Consider the following 23,767-nt stretch of genomic DNA (forward strand, 5'->3'; position numbering starts at 1 on the left):
AACGGTAGGATGGGGCTCCATGCTTGTGCACTTTTTTTTCTAAGAATAGAAATGTACAAACATTTAGTCATTTAGTTCATAAACAGAAGAGTGTGGTCATACAGAACAGATTACTTACATCATAAATGAAAAATTTGCGGAAAAACGTCATGTCACCCGTCACTGGCTGGTGTGCGCTAGGAGGAGGGGGGGGGAGATTTCCAACCGTCACTGTGTCAGTTGGTTACAGCAGCAAGCGACCATGGCATCTCCTTCAGGCACCGACAAACAGAAGAGAAAACGAGAAGAGGAAGAAAAACAAGCTAAAAGTAGAGGTATGTTGTTGAATTAGCTTACTTTGCTTAATACTATCACTTTTAGAGCATCTGCTTCTCCTTTCATAGTGTTGGAACCAGGGCTGGACTGGGACAAAAAATCGGCCCTGGCATTTTTGGCCCAGACCGGCCCACCACAATCGGCCGGACCCAGGGCTGGACTGGGTGAATATTTCCTACCGGGAAATGTAGCCCCAGTCAGGCCACTAGCCGAGCCGACGCGGTGAGATGGAACACCTTCAGTTTCGTTTTGTTGACGGGGGGGGGGGGGGGGGGGGTGCTGCTGCGCGATTTGTTGACGGGGGGGGGGGGGGGGGGGGGGGGTGCTGCTGCGCGATTTGTTGACGGGGGGACAGGCCATTCACTGCGGGCCTGGCCAGCTGGCTCTCTAACGGCCCACGCAAATGACACCTGAAACTAACAGAGGGAGGGGTGGGGCCTACATATGATTGGGCCAGCCCAGTGTCAGTATAGAAAATGGACCAATGGGCCGCTGTCCCTGCTCTATGGGCCGTTCGTTAGCTCTTTTTTTTTTTAGATCGGCCCACAAGTAGGTCCGGCCCACCGGGCATTTGCCCGGTACGCCACATGGCCAGTCCGGCCCTGGTTGGAACTGGCGCGTGTGAAGATATACCTAGCGAGCTTTACTGCAGCTAGTTAACTTAGCTATATTTTAGCTAGGTGTGGCTAAAACGAAAACTAATTTACACAGGCCATAGCTTTCGACTGTAATCCACCTAAAGTAAGTAACGTCAATGCAATGTAAGATAAGCTATGCAAGTTGCGCAGTTCTTGAGACTGGTTGACTTTAGCTCTGGGAGATTGTGTTTAGCTAGCACCGCCACCACTACAGAAGACTACATCGGAAAAATAATTTCACTCGGACAGAACGCTCTAAATAAGTTATTTAATGGTAGCGCCGAGGCTTCAAAACCCAGCATTTGTTAAAATAGACCCTTTTGCTTAGGTAAGTGAAATTTCATGTTTATCTGACACATGAGCGCCTCTCCTAAATAGGCCGACAGCAATTTATTTTGACGGCAAAGTGAATGGACCGGCAAAGGACTGTTGTCCGGCATGAGCGAGCGGAATGCGACAACGGGACTGAGGGGGGGGGTAAGGGAAGAGGCTATTGGCTGTCCCAGAAGTCGCTAGAAGTAGCCAAACGAACTATTTACATATTTACAACTATTTAGAACTATTTACTTTTTTTTTTTTTGCTGTATAACATTAGCTTTTCTTTTTTTTTTCTTTACAGTGCAACCCTAGTAGCCTACATGAGCCATGTGATGATGATGGGCATGGAACAAACAATCAAACTATTGACTTATTTACAAACTTGTTTTTTTGTTGCTGTATAACATTAGCTTTTTTCTTTTAAACAACGTAGGTCTGTAAACCTAAAGAATAACGGGAAAAAATATAGCCTACATGGCTTAATTAAAACTTAACCTAACGTCACCAGTATCTAGGTAAACTAGCCGTTTCTGACAATATGATTGGTTGTTGCGGGAGGGATCCCAGCGCGTGTGGTGTGTGTGTGGGCGAGCGAGGGAGAGAGGACGTGAAGGCAGCAAAAAAAGTTATTCTCTCGTTGTGACACGTGAGCTGAGCTTGCTTCCTTGTCAACACAATAATTCCCCAAATGACCAGAAAAAGTAGCTAGATTTGTCGCTCGTCGCTTTTCATGAAATAAGTCTCCAGGGGGGTCTGGAAAGTCTAATTCTAAATCTAGCGACAAAGTCGCTAAGTTGTCATCACTGGAGGGGTCAAGGATTAAGAACGTTTTGTGCTGACCAGCTGGATCAATCACAGTGTCTTCAAAAAGCAAATCATAATCAATGGATTTGAAGATAGCTCAGCTGTTTGTGCTTTAGCTGGCTAACTTTATGCCTAATCTACTTGACAGATGATTTGAGTAATTTGGATTTGAGCAAATATGCTTTTGCTGTCTTGACTGTGAAATTTACAATATGTTGTAATGATGTAATCAATGATTTTGCTACTAAGAGGTCAAGTAGAGTCAGGATCTGAAAGAATGTAATTTACATTTTATTTTGTTTTTACATTATAGTTTAGCTGTGCTCCATGCTAAAGTAAAAAGAGTAAAGTTAAGACATAAAACACCAGACATTGACTAAGATATAGTGATGTGGTTTCTGTAAGGGTTTTTGAGACAGAATGCCACCAGTTTCAGTAATTTCATTGCTGTCCATAAATATATTAATTCGTGCTCTGCTAGTAACTGATACCAGTGTATATTTAGATAAGATGCCCAACGTTGTGACCTAATAGGTCATAGAAGTTGAGGAAAGGTCAGAGGGGTCTCAATTGACTTGGTCAGCAAAGAGCCGTCAACAAACAGCTGTACGATTGCTTAATCAGACATTTGATATAGGTCAGTCCCCGAGTCTAATCTGGAGGTGGGATCAGGTTGACGCGGCAGAATACTGCGGCACTATGATTTATAGTTCAAGACTTGTCGCTCTGACTGATAAGTAAAGATTGAGTAAACCTGAGAGCAGGGGTGAAAATGAACTTTTTGGATCATGGTGAGTCACCTGCCAAGGGAACTGTAGATGAAAGAATCTACCGGCCAAGTATATATATTTTTCAGATAGCCTTCCGAAATCTAGTTGTCAATTGGAAATTTTACCTTCATTTGGCCGGTGGTAGGTTTAATTTTCAGCCCTGCCTGAGAGTAAGCCTCAGTTGAGAGAATATATACAATACAATATAATGTAATTATTATTGTACTGCTAAGAAGTCACTGTGCTTGTCAATAAAAGCCCTGCGGGCATTCATACTTTTCCTCTGTCTTCGGAGTCATGCATTTGGGTTCTAAACCACCAAGGGAGGGAGTGTTTGTGTGTTGGGGTTATTGTTTGAGTTTGTTATTGTTGATTGTTGTTATTGTAGAGTTCAGAATTCTTGACTGTCGGGACAGATTTTGCTGAGTAGGGGTTAAATTATGTTTGGGGGAGGGGCCCCATTTTCAAGATCTCGCCTAGGGCCCCATATACCCATGGGCCGGCCCTGAGTGGTGATGCAGAGTGGTGATGCTGGGGAAGCTCAAGGCACAGGAAGGAGAGGGACACCACCGGTGGATGCGGGGGTGGGGCTACAGAGGAACAGCCAACTGAGGAGGGGGGTCGAGGACAGAGGGGGAGGGAGAGAGGTGGGGAGGGAGGGAGAGAGGAGGAAAGAGAGGGAGGGAGAGATGTGGAGGAATGGATGGCTCGGGGGTGGAGATGAGGAGAAAGCCCTCTGTGATGCTGGAGCTGCCAGCCTGTCCGATGGGGAAGGGTGTGGGAGAGAATCCTCCCTACTGGTACTTTGAAACCTGTAGAGAGAGGCAAAATGGAGGGGAGGGGAAGAGAAAGTGTGTGTGTAGCACCTGTTCCTCTGACCGCATCAGGGTTGCCCTGGACCTGGGCCCAGAATGACCTTGCTCTACGGGTGACCATGGCGACACCAGACCTCTCCGCCTCACGCTTCCTGCCTTAGCAGCCTGCCGATCCGCCCACCTCATCCCTCTGTCTGTGTGTGTGTTGAGTGGGCGTTGGCCAAACGTCTGCCAGACGTGGGCCCTCAGTAGCTGGTCAGTCGAGGCCAGTTGGACTGAGTTTCTGTTCTGTTCTGTTTTAACTTCTATTCTGTCATTATTTTGACAGAGAACATGAATATGAACATGATGTGAATCAGTGCTTAGTTCATCTCTGGCATAACTGGACCTATTACTCAGCCCCACCTCTCTGTGAATTTGTGTGACTGTGTGTGTGTGTGTTTCTGTGTGTCTGTGAGTCTGTGTCTGTTGTCGTGGAAATTTCTGTGACAAAGCATTCAGGAGAGAGTTGAATGCCAACGTTCTAAGTTCAACTAAGTTTATTACAATCATGTAATGGCCACAAACAATACATGTAGTATTGTATAGTACATGTAGACGGGTTATTGGGGGTGCTTGTACATTATTGTGCTGTTCGTATGTACTGTATACAAACAGCACAATGATGTACAAGCACCCCCAATAACCCGTCTCGAGAAGCTGATGGTCAAATCTCGGTTGCTTCATGCACACAGCAGTCTGCAATGTGAGAAATGACGGCCCAGATCTGCGGTTACAGTAAGCTTTATACAGTCAAAGAGAGCAACCTTGTTGTCTGAGTTACTTCCCGGCCCTCGCCTCCCCACACCCCACCAGCTCAGCTGGATTCCTGTTTTGTCGACCGAGAGAGGGTTGGTGGTAAGGACTGTGTGAGCGAAGACAATCAAGGGCGTTTAGTTCGACAAACATAAGATAGTAGATGCACAATATTCTTTCTATGCAAGGAATGAGGCCAGCTTTAACTGGCCAAAACAATGCAGTCTATTAAATTACTTCAACTAAGGTCTTATGTGTTAAGGGGTTCAACTAAGATCTAATCAGAATTTCCATTACACTGTGCGTGTCTGTGTGTGTGTGTGTGTCTGTGTGTGTGTGTGTGTGTGTGCGAATGTGTGTTCGACTTTGTGAGTGTGTCGGTGACTGGGTATTTGGCATGCTCAGGCACATCCTCACCCGAAACACACGCGCGCGCACACACACACACACACACACACACATACACTGGCTGCAGTGTCCCCTGAGCAGCAGTTTTGGAGGGTGAAACCCTGCACCTCCACCTCAGAGAACAGAACTCAGCTCTGAACCCAAAACATGCAGCTCTGTTCAGTTCCACACAGCTCAGTTCCAGCCGGGCTATACTGTAGTTCTGCTAGAGGGGGGGGGGGGGGGTGGAGAGAGAGGGAGGGAGAAAGAGTTGCTGTAGTTTGTCCACTTATCTCTCTATCACCATTGCCTCTCATTCATTTTCTCTTCCTCTCACCAGATCCTCTGTTCTTAACCTTTTTCCGGGCTGGTAAATGTCTTCATTGTCCTCCCTGCCTCCTTCTCTCCCTCTCTTGTTTGATCTCCCTCCATTTGTCCCGTCATCCATCTTTCCTGGGTCGTCTCTTTCACTCCCCTTCTCCTTTACCTGTCATGTCCTCATCTATCCTTTCATTCATCTTCCTCTCTCCTTCTCCCCTTCCTCACCCCCTCCTCTCTCTCTACCTTTCTCTCTCTCTCTTTTCTCTTTCTCTCACACATTCACTCTCTCTCCCTCCCTCTCTCTCTCTCTCTCCCTCTCTCTCTCCCTCTGTCTCTCTCCCTCTGTCTCTCTCTATCTCTCTTTCCTTCTCTATCTATCTCTGTTCTCCCCCTCTCTTTCTGCAAGCACCTGGAGGGAAGAGAGATTTACTGCTTCAGTCTGTCCCGGCCATCAGAGAGATGATATACACACGCGCACACACACACACACACACACACACACACACTTACAAGCAGGTGCGCACAGTCACACACACACACACACACACACACACAGGCATGTGTGTCTGTGTTTGGGTAAGAACTAGCCCTGATACCGGGCCTTGCACCTTATTGAGTGAAAACACAATTTCAGCCCACTCAGCTCGTATTCTTTATAGAAGCAGTGTGTTTTATGGTACAACAACCAAAAGGCAAAATATCTCAGTAGGATACAGCCGGTAGCGGTATTGCAGTGAGGTATATTTTTTGGGTGTTTGTTTACACAACAGCGTCTGTTTTCTTCTCAGGCGGTCATTAACAATGCATGGACAGCTGATGTAGGGAAAGCCCTGCTCAGAGCCAGCAGCGATGCCCACCTTCTGAAGGAGAGTTTCATCACTTCTCTGTTCCTCTGTTCTTCTCTTTCTACCCCCCCCCCCCTGTCTGTCTCAGCATACACACACACACATACTGTACACGCACACACACACTCGGCCTCTCCCCTAACGACAGATCTCCCTACGGTCTGACATGCTCATACTGTACAGTACTCTCTCTCTTTCTGTCTTTCTCTCTCTTTGTGATGTGCAGGATGTGGGTGTAGAGTATACAGTGTGTGTGTGCGGGTGTGCTCGCGCACGTGTGTGCGGGTGTGCTCGCGCACGTGTGTGCGTGCGTGCGCATGTGTGTGTGTGAATGAGTGAAGAGAAGTGATACTGTATAAGGACAAGGACAAGACTTCTCATTCTCTCCTTGGTATGGGAGCGAAGCCCCATCCCCCACCCCCACATACTGTATACACCTTAATGAGATGTATTTTATGACCATATCCGGTGTACGTGTGTGTGCATGTGTGTGTGTGCCCTATCTGCTCCATTCAGACTCTGAGCTGTATGTTCAGTGAGCCTTGTAGCCACTAAAAGCTTTCAGGATTACCTGCTGTAATCCACTTTGCTGCAATGCCCCTGCAATGCTACATCCTTTGTCTTCAGAGTCTTAATATATGTGTGTGTGTGTTCCATGGGTGTTCCTCTAAGTGTGATGTCTTAACTCAGTGTGTGTCTATAGTCCCGCTGCGTGGTGTCAGTGATAGACAGGGAGAGGAGGAGAGATGATGAAGCTCCGTCCTCTGCTCTCCTCTCTCCCCGTGAACTTGGCGGAGGGAGGGAGGAAGGGGACGGAGGGTAAATATTTGATCCGATCAGACGGAGGGCCTTTGTTAGCCCGGGATCAACGCTCCTCTCTCTCCTCTCCTCTCCCTGAGCTCCTCTCTCTCTCCTCTGCTCTCCTCTCCCTGAGCTCCTCTCCTCTCTCTCCTCTCCTCTCCCTGTGCTCATCTCCTCCTCTCCGCATCACCTCCTCTCAGGAGAGGGAGAGTGACAGTGCAAGAGTCCACAATGTTTCTAATATGGAAAAAGTATCTGAGAGAGAGGGCGAGGGAGAAAAAGAGCGAGAAGGACAGTGAGAGAGGGCGAGAGAGAGAGAGAGAAGGACAGAGAGAGAGAGGGCGAGATACAGAGATGGGACATCATGCAGGGTTGATTCAATTAAGGTGTTCTCATATATTCTGAGCCTTTCCAGTCCATTATAATATCTATGCTCATATACCTAATGTGCTCTATGTCTATATTAGGTTTCAGAGGGGAGAGTGTGTGTGTGCAGCGTGCCATCCTTGCCTTTGTGTGTGTGTTTGTGTGTGTGTGTATGTGTGTGTGACTGATCTTCAGTGGAAAGGTACTGTATTACCTTAGCTGACCTCGATGATAATCCAGCAGCCTCATTTGAACACCGGCTCCACATCATCAGAAGCTCCATGTCACTACTTTAACCAGTAGAGGGCATGACACCAGCGTGCGATTTGCCGATGGGGATGGGGGGGATTTCCATGTCTCTGCTTTTGATAACCTGCTCTCGATCATTGTCCTCCACCCGACAGCAGCCGAAGGGGGGAACTTTAGGTTGGCCGGTGTCACGTCTGTCCGTCAGTGAGGGAGTCAGTGAGTCAGTCCCCCCGTAGTACCAGAACCCACCACAAAAGGGGCGCCTTTCCAATGCATTTTTCCATTGACAAGTACATTTAGATTTTTACATAAAAAACTATGCTTGGTGTCTCAGTATAGTCTCAGACAAGTTTACTCGGGCAACCATGTACTTTCTACATCCGCAGAGAGTAGAGCTTGAGGTGTTTAGTAGCGCTAGATGTGTCTGTATTTCAACATTCATTATAGGACTTTTGACCATACAGGTGCATGGACTTGTTTGCCCACTAGATGGAGTTATTATACTCTTATTCACTCTACCATGGTTTATAAAGAGCTTATTTTGGTCAATCATTGATACACATGATGTGACATTAGTAGCGCTAGGTTTTGTATCACATGCTGAATTAGAAATGTCTGTCCATGCATTTATTTCATCACGACTTGACTACTGTAATTCACTGTTTACCTGCCTCAACAAATCCTCTGTGGGACAACTTCAGCTAGTCCAAAACGCTGCTGCAAGACTACTCACCAGGTCAAAGAAGACATGCCACATCACCCCCATCCTGGCCTCCCTGCATTGGCTCCCAGTTCACCTCCGGATCGAGTTCAAAGTCCTGGTGTTTACCCACTGAGCTCTTCACGGACGGACCCCGGCCTACATCTCAGAACTTTTACACTCTCACTCTCTGAGTCGGTCTCTGAGATCATCCGACCAGGGTCTCCTGGCGGTGCCCCGGACTAGACTAAAAATCCAGGGTGACAGAGCATTTGAGGCGGTGGCGCCAAGACTCTGGAACGCTCTTCCCCAGGCCCTGAGAGAGCCATCCACTGAACTCATGTTCAAAAAACTTCTTAAGACACACATGTTCAGGCAGGCCTTCGGCCATCTATAACGCCTTGCTGCTCGCAATGTTGTTTTTTTCTGTTCTGTGTCGTTTTAATTTTGTCTCGTGTTGTATTGCCATTTTAATTTATTACTGTAAAGCACTCTGTGCATCCGTGCTGTGAAGAGCGCTATATAAATAAAGCTTACTTACTTACTTACTTACTTACTTACTAGGCTAGATATGTCTGTATTTCAGCATTCATTTATAGGACTTTTGACCATACAGGTGCATGGACTTGTTTTAATTAAAATGCTGTAGTTACTAAAGCATAAGCAACCAATATAACAAATTTGAACATTAAATTCAAACATGAACCAGGACACATGAACATTTAATAGAATGTCTGCCTTTTTTTTTTTTTTAAACAAACATTTTTAAGCAATTCAAAAAACTATCGTTAAAACATTTGTCATGAAAAGATTTGAACCAATAATAGGCCTACTGTAATGTCCAGTTCATTGCCGCAAAGGAACATGTACCATGGGTGCGGGCCAACATGTTGTACTGTGCACTTGTTCGTTTTATTATCGCCGAGGGGGATACGTTTTTTCCCACCTTCTGGTCGTCTGTAACAGACTTAAGTTCATTTTGGCATGGAATTGAATACATGGATTTCCCAAAATTGCCCACAGATGGCACAATTCCTGTTGAAAGCGCCGTCACATGTACTCCCGACTGAATCCGAACCAGAATCCGACTGCCCTTTGTGTGAAAGCACATTCTCGGTGCAGCTTTTCATTTGGCCTAGTTTGATCTGCGGTCTTGACAACACAAGTGTATACAGTTTCTACCACTCAGCAAAGAACACTATAGGCTACCAGAAGAGGAGCAACTTCTCACAAATTTTTTTTTGGTATATTCTAGATTAAGAACACATTGCAATACCTATGAATGTCATAATGTCATATGCTATAATATTCATGACTACGAGAGAACTTAGAATAGGCTACATTATAGCTTACATTTATGTATTATAGGCTATTATCCTTTCATTTATTGTGGTTAGCCTTTCTTTAGGTCACTGGATGGTAGCCTCTACCTAGAAAGCAGTAGCCTAGTGTAGTCGAGGGTTAGGCACTCTTTACTCCATTTGCTCCACTCCTTTATCCACAGACACACAGTAAAATATTTTCAAACGCCCCCTCTGTTTTTTTCACAAATCGCACCCTGTATTACACTGAAGTAGGACTCTGGAGGATTTTGTCAAGGTCAAAATGTTAGTTTCAGAGGTTGCTCTTTGCAAGTTACTTAGTAATTACTACTACTCTGTTAATACCATTAGTTATTACTACTTAGTACTGTTACTAGTCTCAAGTGATCTACCTCTACGATACTAGGGCTTGGACCACTGAAGACACTGGTGGTGCTCCTTATCAGACAACATCAGTTGAATGTCTGCCATCTTGTTGGTGAGGACACTGCACTGAAGAAGCTTAGTAGTCTAGAAGCTTCTCCAGAGGAAATAGTTGATTTCCTCACAGTTCTGTGCAGGGGTGAAAATTAACTTTTTGGCTCACGGTGAGTCACCTGCCAAAGGGACTGTAGATGAAAAAATCTACCGGCCAAGTATATATATTTTTTCTGATAGCCTTCCGAAATCTAGTCGCCAATTGGAAATTTTACCTGTATTTGGCCGGTGGCGGGTTTTAATTTTCAGCCCTGGTTCTGTGTGCGTTGTTCACCACTTCATCTCTCCTCCCCCAGGTCCATGGACCAATCACCATGAGGATACACTTGCTGCTTCCCTTCCTGGAGTCCCTACCTCGCCATTGGCCGCACCACTGCACACGAGCCAATGGCAGTATAGCACCCCACAGACTCTTCCCCCTCTACCGCAACTTCACCACTGACAGCACCGCCCCTCAGCCTCTGATTGGCCCAGACTCAGTGGAGATCCTAGGCCACTCCTACCCTCGCGACGACTTCACCAATGTGTCCTCCAAGATACTTGCCAAGGTGGGACGCAACCTCCACAACCAATCACATCATCCTCTTTGGCTGATCAAGGAGCGAATCAAGGCCCACTTCTATTCTGCTTACACCTCTCAACGTGGCAACCCGCTGTTCAGTGTTTATGACAACCTGAGTCCTGTGGTAACAGTGGAGCAGAACTTTGACAGCTTGCTGATCCCGGCGGACCACTCAAGCAGGAAGAGAGGAGACAACTACTACCTCAACAGGTAGGCCTACAGCAGTAAACTACTACTACTACTTCAACAGGTAGACCTTGTAGACTACTACTACTGTACCTCAACAGGTAGGCCGAGTACACTACTACTGCTACCTCAACAGTTAGACCAACAGCAGTAAACTACTACTACTACTACCTCAACAGGTAGACCTAGTAGACTACTGCTACTACCTCAACTGGTAGGCCTAGTAAACTACTACTACCTCAACAGGTAGACCTACAGCAGTAAACTACTACTATCGCAACAGGTAGACCTAGTAGACTACTACTACCTCAACAGGTAGGCCTAGTAAACTACTACTACCTCAACAGGTATGTCTACGGTAGACCTAGTAGACTACTACTACCTCAACAGGTAGGCCTAGTAAACTACTACTACCTCAACAGGTATGTCTACAGTAGTAAACTACTACTACCTCAACAGGTAGACCTAGTAGACTACTACTACCTCAACAGGTAGGTCTAGTAAATGACTACTACCTTACCAGGTAAGCCTAGTAAACTACTACTACTACTACCTCAACAGGTAGGCCTAGTAGACTACTACTGCCACCTCAACAGGTAGGCCTAGTAGACCACTACTACTATCTCAACAGGTGGTCATAGTAAAGTACTGCTACTATCTCAACAGGTAGGCCTAGTAAAGTACTACGTCTACCTCAACAGGTAGGCCTAGTAGACTACAACTAACCACCTCAACAGGTAGACATAGTAGACCACTACTACCTCAACAGGTAGACCTAGTAAACTACCACTGCCTCAACATGTAGGCCTAGTAAGCCACTACTACCTCACCAGGTAGGCCTAGTAAACTACTACTACCTCAACAGGTGGGCCTCGTAAACTACTACTACTACTACTACTACTGTACTACATTGACAGTAGGCATGGGGCGGTTACCGGTTTCACAGTAATGTGAAAAAGTCACGGTTCCAACACTCCATTCCAACGGTAAACTCTGACGTTATGCGTTCCATAACTTCAAAGTAAGAATTTCAAGTTCACAGTAATGTTACCAATTCCAAATAACGTTGTGCAGCAGTTTTGTGTAGAACCTGTCACTCGTTGACTAAAATGTAAGGGATTATCCATTACGTGTGCTAACAGGCTAAACAAGACAATAACATTAGCAGTATGAGCCTAGCCTAGCTTTACGGCCCTGGACTCAATAACGAATTTCCGGTAGCATTCTTGCCAGGGATTTCAAATTAAAGGTCACTCAAAATATGTACTTTTTGTGATTTGACTGTAAAAACATTCCAGTGGACATATCCTCTCACCTCATCACTCCAAACTGAATCCAGGAACAGTGAACATGGTCACATTTCAGCACCATAACCTCTGAAACTGAGCAAATGTGTAGAAAGTGAGCATGTCTGCAAAAAAAACGAGCTAACCTGATTGAGCTGCAAGGCTCAGTTAAAGGAAAATGCTCGTTTTTGACAACCTGGACCTTATTTACGACATATTATAAGAAGTTTGACTCACCGAGATCACTTTTGTGTTGTTCGGAGGCCTGTAGAAGAAATTTAAAATCCAGCGCGAGCCAGTATATCCATGTAATGGCGTCGGACGGGGCAACGGGAATGCAGTTTCTCAAAATCCATTTTCGGCCGCTAAACGGTTGTTTTCATCAATCAGATTGGATGAATCGACAGTTGAGATTCCTCAACGCGAGGCATTGTAGTGGTTTTCAAATACGAGGTCTTTAGCCTCTGTAATATGATCTTTACACGCCTTTCCCCACTTGCGCTACGATCGTTGTTGGTACCGAGAATATTGTCGTCGTCATTCGTCAGCAACAATCCGATCGTAGCGCAGAGAATGTGAGCCGGAGAATAGCCAGTCTGCGCGCTGGCCTGTGCGCATGCGTGCTGGAGCAAGTGGGGGAGAGGCGTGTAAAGATCATATTACAGAGGCTAAAGACCTCGTATTTGAAAACCACTACAATGCCTCGCGTTGAGGAATCTAAACTGTCGATTCATCCAATCTGATTGATGAAAACAACCGTTTAGCGGCCGAAAATGGATTTTGAGAAACTGCATTCCCGTTGCCCCGTCCGACGCGATTACATGGATATACTGGCTCGCGCTGGATTTTAAATTTCTTCTACATGCCTCCGAACAACACAAAAGTGATCTCGGTGAGTCAAACTTCTTATAATATGTCGTAAATAAGGTCCAGGTTGTCAAAAACGAGCATTTTCCTTTAAGAGACTGCCTTTATTTTAATTTTATTTAGGAGTGTTTTACTACTTTACAACGTTTATTAATGCTCCAAATGCTCTATATTTTATTCTAAAATAAAATGCATTTTGTTCAATGACAAAGCATTATTATTAGTCTTGACGTGACATCATGAAACCATGGTATTTTTTACCTAAAGTTCTCATACCGTCAAAATCTCATACCGGCCCATGCCTACTGAACATCAACTACTACTACCTCAACAGGTAGGCCTAGTAAACTACTACTAATTCAATAGGTAAGCCTAGTAAACTACTACCACCTCAACAGGTAGGCTTAGCAAACTACTACTACCTCAACATGTAGGCTTAGTAAACTACTACTACCTACACAGGTAGGCCTAGTAAACTACTACTACCTCAACAGGTAGGCCTAGTAAACTACTACTACCTCAACAGGTAGTCCTAGTAGACTAGTCCTACTACCTCAATACAGTAGGTAGGCCTATAGGAAGATAAGAGACACCTACTTCATTAACAGGTAGGCCTAGACTACTACTCCCTCATTAAGTAGGGCTAGTAGACTACTACTACATCAACAGATAGGCCTAGTAAACTACTACAATCTCAACAGGTAGGCCTAGTAGTCTACTACTACATCCACAGGTATGTTTATAGGAAGAGAAGAGACAACTACGACCTCAACAGGTAGACCTAGTAGACTACTACTACTACCTCAACAGGTAGACCTAGTAGACTACTACTACTACCTCAATCGGTAGGCCTAGTAGACTAGTACTACTACCTCAACAGGTAGACCTAGTAGACTACTACTACTACCTCAACAGGTAGACCTAGTAGACTACTACTACTACCTCAATCGGTAGGCCTAGTAGACTAGTACTACTACCTCAACAGGTAGACCTAGTAGACTACTACTACAACCTCAACAGGTAGACCTAGTAGACTACTACTACTACCTCAATCGGTAGGCCTAGTAGACTACTACTACTACCTCAACAGGTAGGTCTAGTAGACTAGTACTACTACCTCAACAAGCAGACCTAGTAGACTAGTACTACTACCTCAACAGGTAGGTCTACGGTGTGTTACTCTAAAGTCTATTGTGATTTATAACCTCAGTTTAAATGCAGTTTTCCCTGTGCTTTTCCCCAGAGGCACCATGCTGCGTGCGCACACCTCCGCCCACCAGAGGGAGCTGGTGAGGATGGGGCTGGATGCCTTCCTGGTGGCGGGAGACGTCTACCGGCGGGACGAGATCGACGCCAGCCACTACCCCGTCTTTCACCAGATGGAGGGGGTCAGACTCTACTCCAACCACCAGGTCAGGGACCCCCCCCCCCCCAGTTCTTTTCTGTTCTATTCTACTGTGTTCTATTCTTGGTACTACATTTTACTCAGTTCTGTTCTTTTCTAATAATAATAACTTTAATTTATAGAGCACCTTTCATGAAACCCTTTTCTGGTCAGTTCTGCGCTGTTTACTCATATTCTGTGTGATTTTATGTTTCCCCTGAATGTCAATTAAAGATGCTAAGTGTTAGATTAGTCAGAAGGATTTTTGCCTCAGGGTATAGCTCCAGTAACCTGATGCGCCAGATGGTTTGTTCCACACAACCATCTGGAAATGTGTCGTTGGAAACCGTTTAGAAAAGGGCAGACACTCTCAAAAATACTTGGCAGGTGATTGGATGAACCATTTGTCGATCACCGTCTATCACGGGCTGATTTGACTAGTTAAAATTATTAGTCGGTCTGATAATAATTTCAGACGGACGAACCCCTTCTCGCTGTTGTCACACCTAAACCACGCCCATAGTTCAAGGTTCAAGGTAGGTTCAAGGTTTATTTGTCACATGCACATAGATACAAAGTCATAGGACACCGATTGGCCTGGCCAGACTGACCTGCGAAAGAAACGGAATGTCAGCTCGGCGAGATCGGGACGGCCTCACGAGGCTGCGCTCCGGAGCCGGAACAGGAAACGCTGACAGCGGCTGCGTCCTCATGACCCGTCGCTCTGACGTCACGACGCACGTCGTGTCCCGCCTCCCCCCCCCCCCCCCTTGTTTCAGCGCGCCGCCGTACACTAACGGCTAACTTTGCGTCTTGTTCCGGCTGTGTCCTCTAGCTGTTTGCCCAGGTGAGGAGCGGGGAGGACCTGTCCCTGTTTGAGAGCGGCGGGCGCCGGACCCCCCAGAAGCAGAAGGGCCACACGCTGGAGGCCGTGAAGCTGGTGGAATTCGACCTGAAGCGGACCCTCACCCGCCTGGTCCGGCACCTGTTTGGCGAAGGTGAGGTCGGGGTCGCCTCCACTCCCGTCCGTCTCTCTCTCTCTCTCTCTCTCCCATCTCTCCTCCCCTCTCTCCGTCGCCCTCACCACTTTCTCCCCCCGCCAGAGCTGGAGATCCGCTGGGTGGACTGCTACTTCCCCTTCACTCATCCCTCCTTTGAGATGGAGGTGCGTTTCCAAGGCGACTGGCTGGAGGTGCTGGGCTGCGGGGTGATGGAACAGGAGCTGGTCGACTCAGGTCAGGACATGCTCGCTCGCACACACACACACACACACACACACTGATTCGCACGAACACGACCCCCCCCCGCGCCACACACACACACACTGACTTGCACAACCCCCCCATCACACACACTAACTCGCACAACCCCCCCCCCCCCCCAATCACACACACATACGCCACACACACACATACATTAGTCTACCGTGCTCCTCTTAGTTACAGAAGAGGACAAGGCACTGAAAGGTTGCTGCTCTGCCCTTGGACAAAGCTATGCTGCTGACACGCCTCAACAAACATCCCCTTGTACCGATCAATAAAACATGAAATGGACGCCTTGTCTGCTTCCCACAACAAGCTGCCACGCAAATAAGCTCCACTGATCAGCAGCAGGACACCCAGCCTGCCCTGTGTGTGTGTGTGTGTGTGTGTTTGTGTGTGTGTGTGTGTGTGTGCTTGCGCGTGTGTGTGTTTACTCTGTCTGCCCCTACCCCCTAGCTCCTCTCGGCAGTCACTGCTCCAGGTCATTGGGGTCAGTCACCAACCTGCCTCCCGCCACCCACCCGCACTGGAGCTGCTGTTCCTGCCACCTCCAGCAGATGGTGCTGTTGTGCAGTGGAGAAGGGCAGGGAAAGGAATGCAGAGATTTTGGGGGGCAATGCTTTGACTTGAAAAGGCCAAATATCGGCCTCCTCTTTGGAGTGGTGGAAGATGCTTGGGTCGCCATGCTGAATGTTCGAGGTTCGAATCTCACCTGTTACAGTAATACGAGTGCTGTACCAATGTGAAGTTGTTCAACCTTAATGCCACAGTTTGGCATTAGTTTTCTTGAGGCCTTAGGAAACAGTCAATGCTGCGTTGTTTTTCACTGCTGTTGTTTTCACGTTCGGAAATACATGGAAATTAATGTAGCTGACGGCTAACTATGGCTCATTCACTATTCACTTCAGTATTTCCAAACGTGAAAACTATGGCAGTGAAAAACAATCGGAGTCTGGTAATGATGAGTTTGTAATCCCGATAGTGTATTCAGCCTGTTATTTTGACTATTTTGGTTCTTGAAGTGGTGTTTTTATAGTGAACTTTTAACATTGGAGTCAACGGGCGCTTCCGCATTCGTCCACCCAATTACATCAGACTTGGGCTGCGTGAATAAAGCAAGTGAGATGAGCTATGACTCATGGCTTCCATGGAAACCAAGCTAAAAACAATGCCCAGGCATTGCATTCCATTCCAACCAAGAGCCATGAGGTATGAGCCATAGCTCGCCTCACAAAGTGTAAACTAGGCTTTTTAGGCCTCTTGAGGCTCTGTTGCAGACTACTGTACCTCAGGTGACAGGATTGGGTTTGGCATTGGGCCCTCGTGGGACGGGGAGGAGTCAGAGGGTTTATTTTGGAACACAGCCACACGCAGAGAGTCTCCCTGGTGGTATTTTGAGGGCTTCAATAATTGAACATCCTGCATCAGTCCACCCTCCCCTCCATCTCTCTCTCTCTCTCTCTCTCTCTCTCTCTCTCTCTCTTCCTGGTTAGTCATCCGAAACTCGTATTTCTCTTTATCCTTTCATATTTTCCTCTCTTTCATTTTCTTCTCTGAGTGACTTGGAGGGCTCTAGTGCAGGACTCACTCCCAGTCTCATGTGCTGTGTGTGTGTGTGTTGTGTCTAAAGGTCTAAATCCATTTCCTGTGTTGGCGATGCATGAGGCACCTTCTAAAATAGGGCAGAGAGAGAGAGCGAGAGAGAGAGAATGTGCCCCTGTCTATTTGTTGTACTGCTGCTGGCTGTGTGTTCTAGCTGGCCACTAACAGATAGTTTATTACCACATGACAGGCGGACTACCTGCCTTAACCATGGTGGACAGCACACAGATCTACGCAGATCAGATATACTCCGCTGCAAACTCTCTACGTGGAGCATCCTCTGTGACCACTGGGTCCCCAGACCTGTGGCAACATTACCAGTGAAGTCTGCTTCATCCTGTCCAGACCTGCGGCAGTATTACCAGCAGTGTTGATTTTGTCGCCGAAAATTATTATCCCTTCTCTCTCTCCCTCTCTCTCTCTCTCTCTCTCTCTCTCTCTTTCTGTCTCTGCAGCATGTGTCTGGGTAAATGAATAGACATGCAAAACTGGCCTGACACTTGATGTCGCTATAAACTCCATTCACAACCACTGCCCCAGTGTGTGTGTGTGTGTGTGTGTGTGTGTGTGTCAGTGGAGTGTGTGTGCATGCGTGTCTTTGTGTGTGTGTTTGTGTGTGTGTGTGTTTGTGTGTGTGTGTGTGTGTGTGTGTGTGTTTAATGACAGCAGTCTAGTGGAGTGGAGGTTGATTACATATCAATGATAGTGTCCATGTGCCCTTGGGCTCTGCTGCAATGCTCTTGTCATGAATGTGTTGGAGAGCACTCTTCAGCCAGACTGCAGACACACACACACACACACACATACACTCTCCCCTACACATACACACACACACATACACCCTCCGATACACATGCACACACATAGCCTCTTGCAAGCACACACATACACTCAAACAAACACACACACTGATGCACACAACCAGATGCACACACAAACACACACACAGTGATTGTTTGTCCTAACTCTCTTTCACGCTTTCTCTGCAGGGAAGGATTTTTTTCTCTTTCCCTCTCTGACACACGCGCGCACACACACACACACAGACACAGAAATGCGCGCCTCTCCCCATCACTCTCTCAACTCTCGTTTCTCCCTCTCCCCTCTTCTCCTCTCCTCTCTCCTCCTCTCGCCTCTCCCCTCTTGCTCCCCCATTTCTCCACTGCGGCAGACCAGTGTGGCTCCGTTGTCAAGGCAACGGCTCATTCAGTTCCCCTCACACACACACACACACACACACACCACCCAACCCTACTCTCAGACACACACACACGCACACACACATGTGCACACTCACTCCCCCTTTTCCTTTTGGAGACAATAGGAAAAAGCCTGGCAGAGAGAGAGAGAGAGAAGAGGACGAGAAAGGGACGGGGGATGAATTAGACGTGTGGTGGGAGGCGCCCCAGACGGGACCGGCAGCAGGAACGCCAGGTGTGGGGGGGGATCAGAGAGAGACCCCCCCAGAGCGTGAGCAGCATATGGGGGCCGTGGAGGACATGTGCCACAGGCTGGAGAGACAGGATCAGAGAGAGAGAGAGAGGCTGAGAGAGAGGGAGGGAAAGAGAGAGGGAGAGAGAGAAGGAGGAGGAAGGGAGAGATTAGGAAGGAGGGGAAAGAGGGAGAAAGAGAGATGGGTGGAGGAAGAGAGAGGGGAGGGGGACATCTCCATTAGTTCCGGATCTCCTCTTAGTTATTCATTAGAGGCCTGGTGGTGTGTAATCCCTCCACACATCTAGTCTTCTGGGACACAGGGCCACACGATGCGCGTGTGTGTGAGTGTGTGTGAGGGGTATTAGGGCGGTCCCCAGAGTGTGTCTGCAGCATATGGGACCCGGTGTTAATGACGCCACACGTTGCCGTGACTGATTTTGCCCCGCCCCTCAGGGGGGCAGCAAGGTCTCGGGGGAGGAGGAGCCAGTCTGATTAAAGTCCTGTTGGTGACAATTAACAGCCCTTCACACACACTGACAGACGCACGAGCGCACGCACACACACACACACACACACACACACACACAAGCCCTGCGGCCTGTGGAAGGGTGTGTGATGGGGGCGGAAAGTAGTGGTTCAGGTGGTACCTTCAATCCCCTCCTCCCTGAATAAATCATGTGCCAATTTGGACCCCCTCTCCTCCATCCTCCATCCCCCCATCCTCCTCCCCCTGTCTGTCTCCTGCCCTTCCTTTCCTCCGCTGCTCTTTCTTTCCTGCGCTCCTCTTCTCCTCCCCTCCTCCTCCTCTGCTCCTCTGCTCCTCCTCTCTTATTACCAGTTCTGCCAGACTGAAGTGTTTTTTTCTGATGAGTCGACAGATTTAATCAGTCAGCCCTCTCTCACTCCCCTTCTCTCTCTCTCTTTCTCTCCTTCTCTCCCTTGCTGTTTTGATTATTAATGCTCGTTTCCCCCAGAGAAGAGGGGGAGCTGAAGAAGGGGGAGAGGGGAGAGAAAGGGAGGACAGGAGGAGGAGAGAGAGAGAGAGGGCGAGGAGAGGAGGAGGAGAGTGGAGAGAAAAAAGAGAAAGCTGGTGAGAGATTAGGAGGATAGGAAATGGGGGGATGCAAAGGTGCCGTTTATCAAATCTGAGATAGAGAGATAGAGGAAGAAGGGAGTGAACGGGCGCGCGTGAGAGAGAGAGAGGGACAGAGGGAAGTGCAGACACCAGTCAACATGGTGACCTCTCATGTTTTGTTAAGCTGGTTACTCCGCCCACTCGCCGGCCCCTAACCCCAAAGCAATTGGCTGGCTGCCCCCGCCTCCTCCTGGTCCCTCTGGAGGCAATCACTGGTGGGAGACAGCTGGTCCGCACACACACGCACACACACACAAACAGACACGCACGCTCACACACACACACACACACACACAAACAGACACACACACACACACAGACAAGCACACAGACACACAGGCATTAACACGCACACACACTCACACAGGCGTGCACACTCACTCTCACATACACACACAGGCATTCACACGCACTCTCACACGGGAGCACAGTAGCACGCCCACAGGAGCAGGCAAACACACACACACGCACACACAGTACAGCTAGCACCTCTCCGGTCCCCTGGGCAGGCCGTGGCCAGAACAAACATTAGTTTGTGCAGTGTTCCATTTCAGCCGGTTGCCTCTGCGGAGCGAGACAGAACCAGACGCTTCCAGAGAGATACCTGCAGAAGGAGGGAGACGCTTAGAGAGAGAGACACCTGGAGATAGAGAGAGAGAGGAGATGAGAGAGGGACGGGAGAGAGATGCTTAGAGAGAGAGAGACACCTGGAGAGAGGGGATGAGAGAGGGATAGGGGTGAGATGTTTAGAAAGAGAGACACACCTGGAGAGAGGGGATGAGAGAGGGACGGGAGTGAGATGTTTAGAGAGAGAGTGAGAGGGAAGGAGGGAGAGAGGGATGAAGGGAGAGAGGGGGCTAGATAAAATCACCATGGCTAGAAACAGGAAGCTGCCCGGGGGGAAGGAGGGATGGAGAGAGTGTGGAGAGAGATGGAGCAGGGGTGGGAAAAGATGAATGGGGAGCCAGTGAGAGGAAAGCAGGGTGACGGACACATGAGAATGAGAGAGATAGAGTTAAGGGTGATGTAGAGAGAGGTAGAGGGTGAGGGTGGCCTAGTTAACAGTGTGCTGTATTCATGCCTCCTGGCTTTGCTTATGTAACATGTCATTATATAGAGATGATAGCCCCAGTGTGTGTGTGTGTGTTTGTGCGTGCGTGCGTGTGTGTGTTGGTTTGTAGTGATTGACCCTCCAGCAGGTACAGGTATGCATGCATAATAGCCTGTATGCAGAATGTTTTTTCTTCCCAGAAGCCATACAGCTGTTGGTTGATGTTTGCGAACCATCAAGTGAACATCAAGCATTTATATGTCTTTGCCTGATAACAAGTATTTGGAATATCACAAAACTGTAGCGTATTGTAAAGTATTTAACCTGTGAGTGCAATTTGTAGAAACCTGCCCACCAACAAGTATTTATCTGCTCTAAGTAGTACATTTGTCCATTCCACCATGTTTGATACAGTTCATTATTTATCAATCAATCAATCAAAGCTTTATTTGTATAGCACATTTCATACACAGAGGTAACACAATGCGCTAGAGAACAAGGGAGGTGGGCATAGGTCCCACCCCAACATATTCCAGAGGGAAGCAAAAAAACAGTATCACCCGGGGGCCAGAAAAGTGAGCTGTAAAAATTCTTCCCTCACCCTGCTCAACGAGACGACCGAGCGAGCAAGGAGTATGTTTGTCCAACGGCTAAGAATATTTATAAAGCAATAAATTACATTAAGTTACATTTTCAGAGCAGAAAGGGCTAAAAACATCATAAGAGAGACATGGCAAACACTGGTGTATGTCTGGACACTCTGGAGATTAGGCCATCAGTAATCATCAGACTGACATTTTGCAGTTGGTATTGTTGTTGTTGATATGCTCTGTGTAGGATTGGAGTAGTCAGATTGTGTGTAGGACTGGTTCTCCAGCAGGACTCATCTCTGCTGTGTATCCAGGCCCTCAGATAACAGGTGGGTCCATGCATGCACACACACACTCACACGCTACACATGCATCATTCCCATACACACATACTACACACCCGATAACGTCATACACCTGCTGTTGTTCAGTTCTTTCCCAGTTCCTCTTCCAATTAGCCACACTGTGCATGTGTGTGTGTGTGTGTGTGTGTGTGTGCGATTGCGTGCGTGTGTGTGTGGATGAATAAGGCCCTGACACATGCTCCTAGCTGACACAAAGACACACATACAACCTCCCCAATAACTGTATTTAACAGAGCTGCTGTATTGTAGTGTATTCATCTCCATGATAGGCCTTTACTGCTCTGACAGAGACAAGGTACATACTGTCGAAATGTCTGCTAGAGCACGTTCTGCCATGTCTAGATGAGTGTGTGTTTGTGTGTGTGTGTGTGTACGTGCGTGTCTGCGTACGTGAGTGCGTGTGTACAGGTAGGGGAGTATGGATGCGTCTCTGTGCTGTTGACTCAGCTAGATCGTAGCAGTGTGTGTGATGTGCATGGTAAACGGCCTGACGTGTGTGTGTGTGTGTGTGTGTCTGGCTCCTGGCCAGCGACGGTCCGCTGTCGTCCCTCAGGAACACGTAGATGAACAACAGAGATACAAACACACAGTCTAACGTCCTTGATAGGAGACCTGTGCACAGAGCCTTTCTTCTGTCAGTGGCACTGCCCCGCCACATCTTACAGGTAGATCTGGAGGAAACTGGAGACAGGGGAGCCAAAATGCTGGAGATAGCCGGAAGGAGGAGGGATGGTGGAGATCATTTCCGGTAAGGTGGGTCTTTCACCCTATTGGAGATGAAATGTAGGCTGTAGCCCTGATTGGTTGCATCGGTTTTCGGCGCTGTTCTAGCAACGATTTTCAATGGAGATGTCTCCAGACTTTCGGAGGCAGAGATCTCGCGAGACTACAGTTATATCAATCCCAAAAATCGTGAGTCATGGTTGCATGATTTATGGAAAGTCCCCAGCACCCCATTGTCTGGGTGTTGGTTCCTCAAAACTGTCCGACACTTGTCACCATATCCAGATCCTCATTTCACGGTCACGCACATGAATCAAGCTCATCAATAAATGTTCCACTCTAAAGTTCGTCTTCATGTCAGGTGTCTCTTGGGGCCCATACAGTGCTCCCCTCCCTGATGTATCTCACTGATCACCAGGTCAAACAACCACTAGTCTGACTCAACGGATGTAGGTTTTGGCAATAAACCTTGTCATTCGTTGTCACACTGCCCAATCAGTGGCGACGCAAATTAATCTGATTCGGCCGAGAGATTCTCTCGGCACCAATCAGATTCGATCCAGACTATTTTGCAAGAGCACCATCGCTGCGTCCGGGGCTGGCTCCGCCCAAGACGACTGTGATTGGTTTAAAGAAATACTGCATTTTTTTCCCCCCCTATTGCAGAATGGTAATATGTCCAGCCAGACCTGTCTCCGGCGCTGGCACAGCGTAAACAAAGTTTGGAGATAGGTCTGGCTATGTGAGACTAAACAACCACCAACTGTAATTCCTCAACAGGCGATTCAATACTTGTGATTATTCGTTACAATGATTCTTAAGTGACACAGAATACTTATCAATGCATCAAGGTTTTAATCGCTAAACCCTTAAAAACTAAACGTCCTACAATCAACCGTAAGTGGTGATATATTTGCCGATTTGTGTGTTTTCTTCACTCACTGGCTGCTCCCCGTCGTCACTAGATGTGTGCTTCTGGCCACCGCAGCCTTCGCGCCCCGCCACTTCGCCCATGGTTTCTGGGAACCGTGCCCATTCTTTACATGAGACTGGTCAGACTTCTACCGCTGCTCTCTTTCATTAGTCTTGTTGACTTGTTCCTGTGGTGTCGAGACGAGATGCCCTCTTCTTGTTCCTCATATTCACCTCGCTCTCGCCTCTGGCGTTCTCTCTCTTCTCTGCCGATAGAAGCTCCTCGGGGCGGTTGCTCGCTGATGGAGGCGTCTCAGGGTGATCGCGGGCGCCGGATTTCCTGATTCCCAGCGGCCACTTGCCTGCTGGGAGACGAATGCACCCAAACCCGGGTCTCTCTGCTTCAGGCCTCGCAAACTCAAAGGCACTTGTCTTCTCGGCACTCCTATGATGGACCTTGCTCTCGCGCTTTGACTAGGGCTTGC

General features: G+C 47.7%; 1 protein-coding gene across 1 annotated transcript in view; it reads left to right on the forward strand.

The window, feature by feature from the left end:
- fars2 (phenylalanyl-tRNA synthetase 2, mitochondrial) overlaps nt 1–23,767 on the forward strand; it is a 122,715-nt gene that overhangs the window by 27,325 nt on the left and 71,623 nt on the right. Inside the window, exons 2-5 of the mRNA XM_084453115.1 lie at nt 10,220–10,695; nt 14,068–14,236; nt 15,044–15,206; nt 15,312–15,443. Of these exons, the coding sequence (XP_084309241.1) occupies nt 10,238–10,695; nt 14,068–14,236; nt 15,044–15,206; nt 15,312–15,443 (922 nt within the window). The 5' untranslated portion in view covers nt 10,220–10,237. The remainder of the gene's footprint in view (nt 1–10,219; nt 10,696–14,067; nt 14,237–15,043; nt 15,207–15,311; nt 15,444–23,767) is intronic.

This window comes from Borostomias antarcticus, assembly GCF_949987555.1.
Source record: "Borostomias antarcticus genome assembly, chromosome: 2".
Taxonomy (NCBI): domain Eukaryota; kingdom Metazoa; phylum Chordata; class Actinopteri; order Stomiiformes; family Stomiidae; genus Borostomias; species Borostomias antarcticus.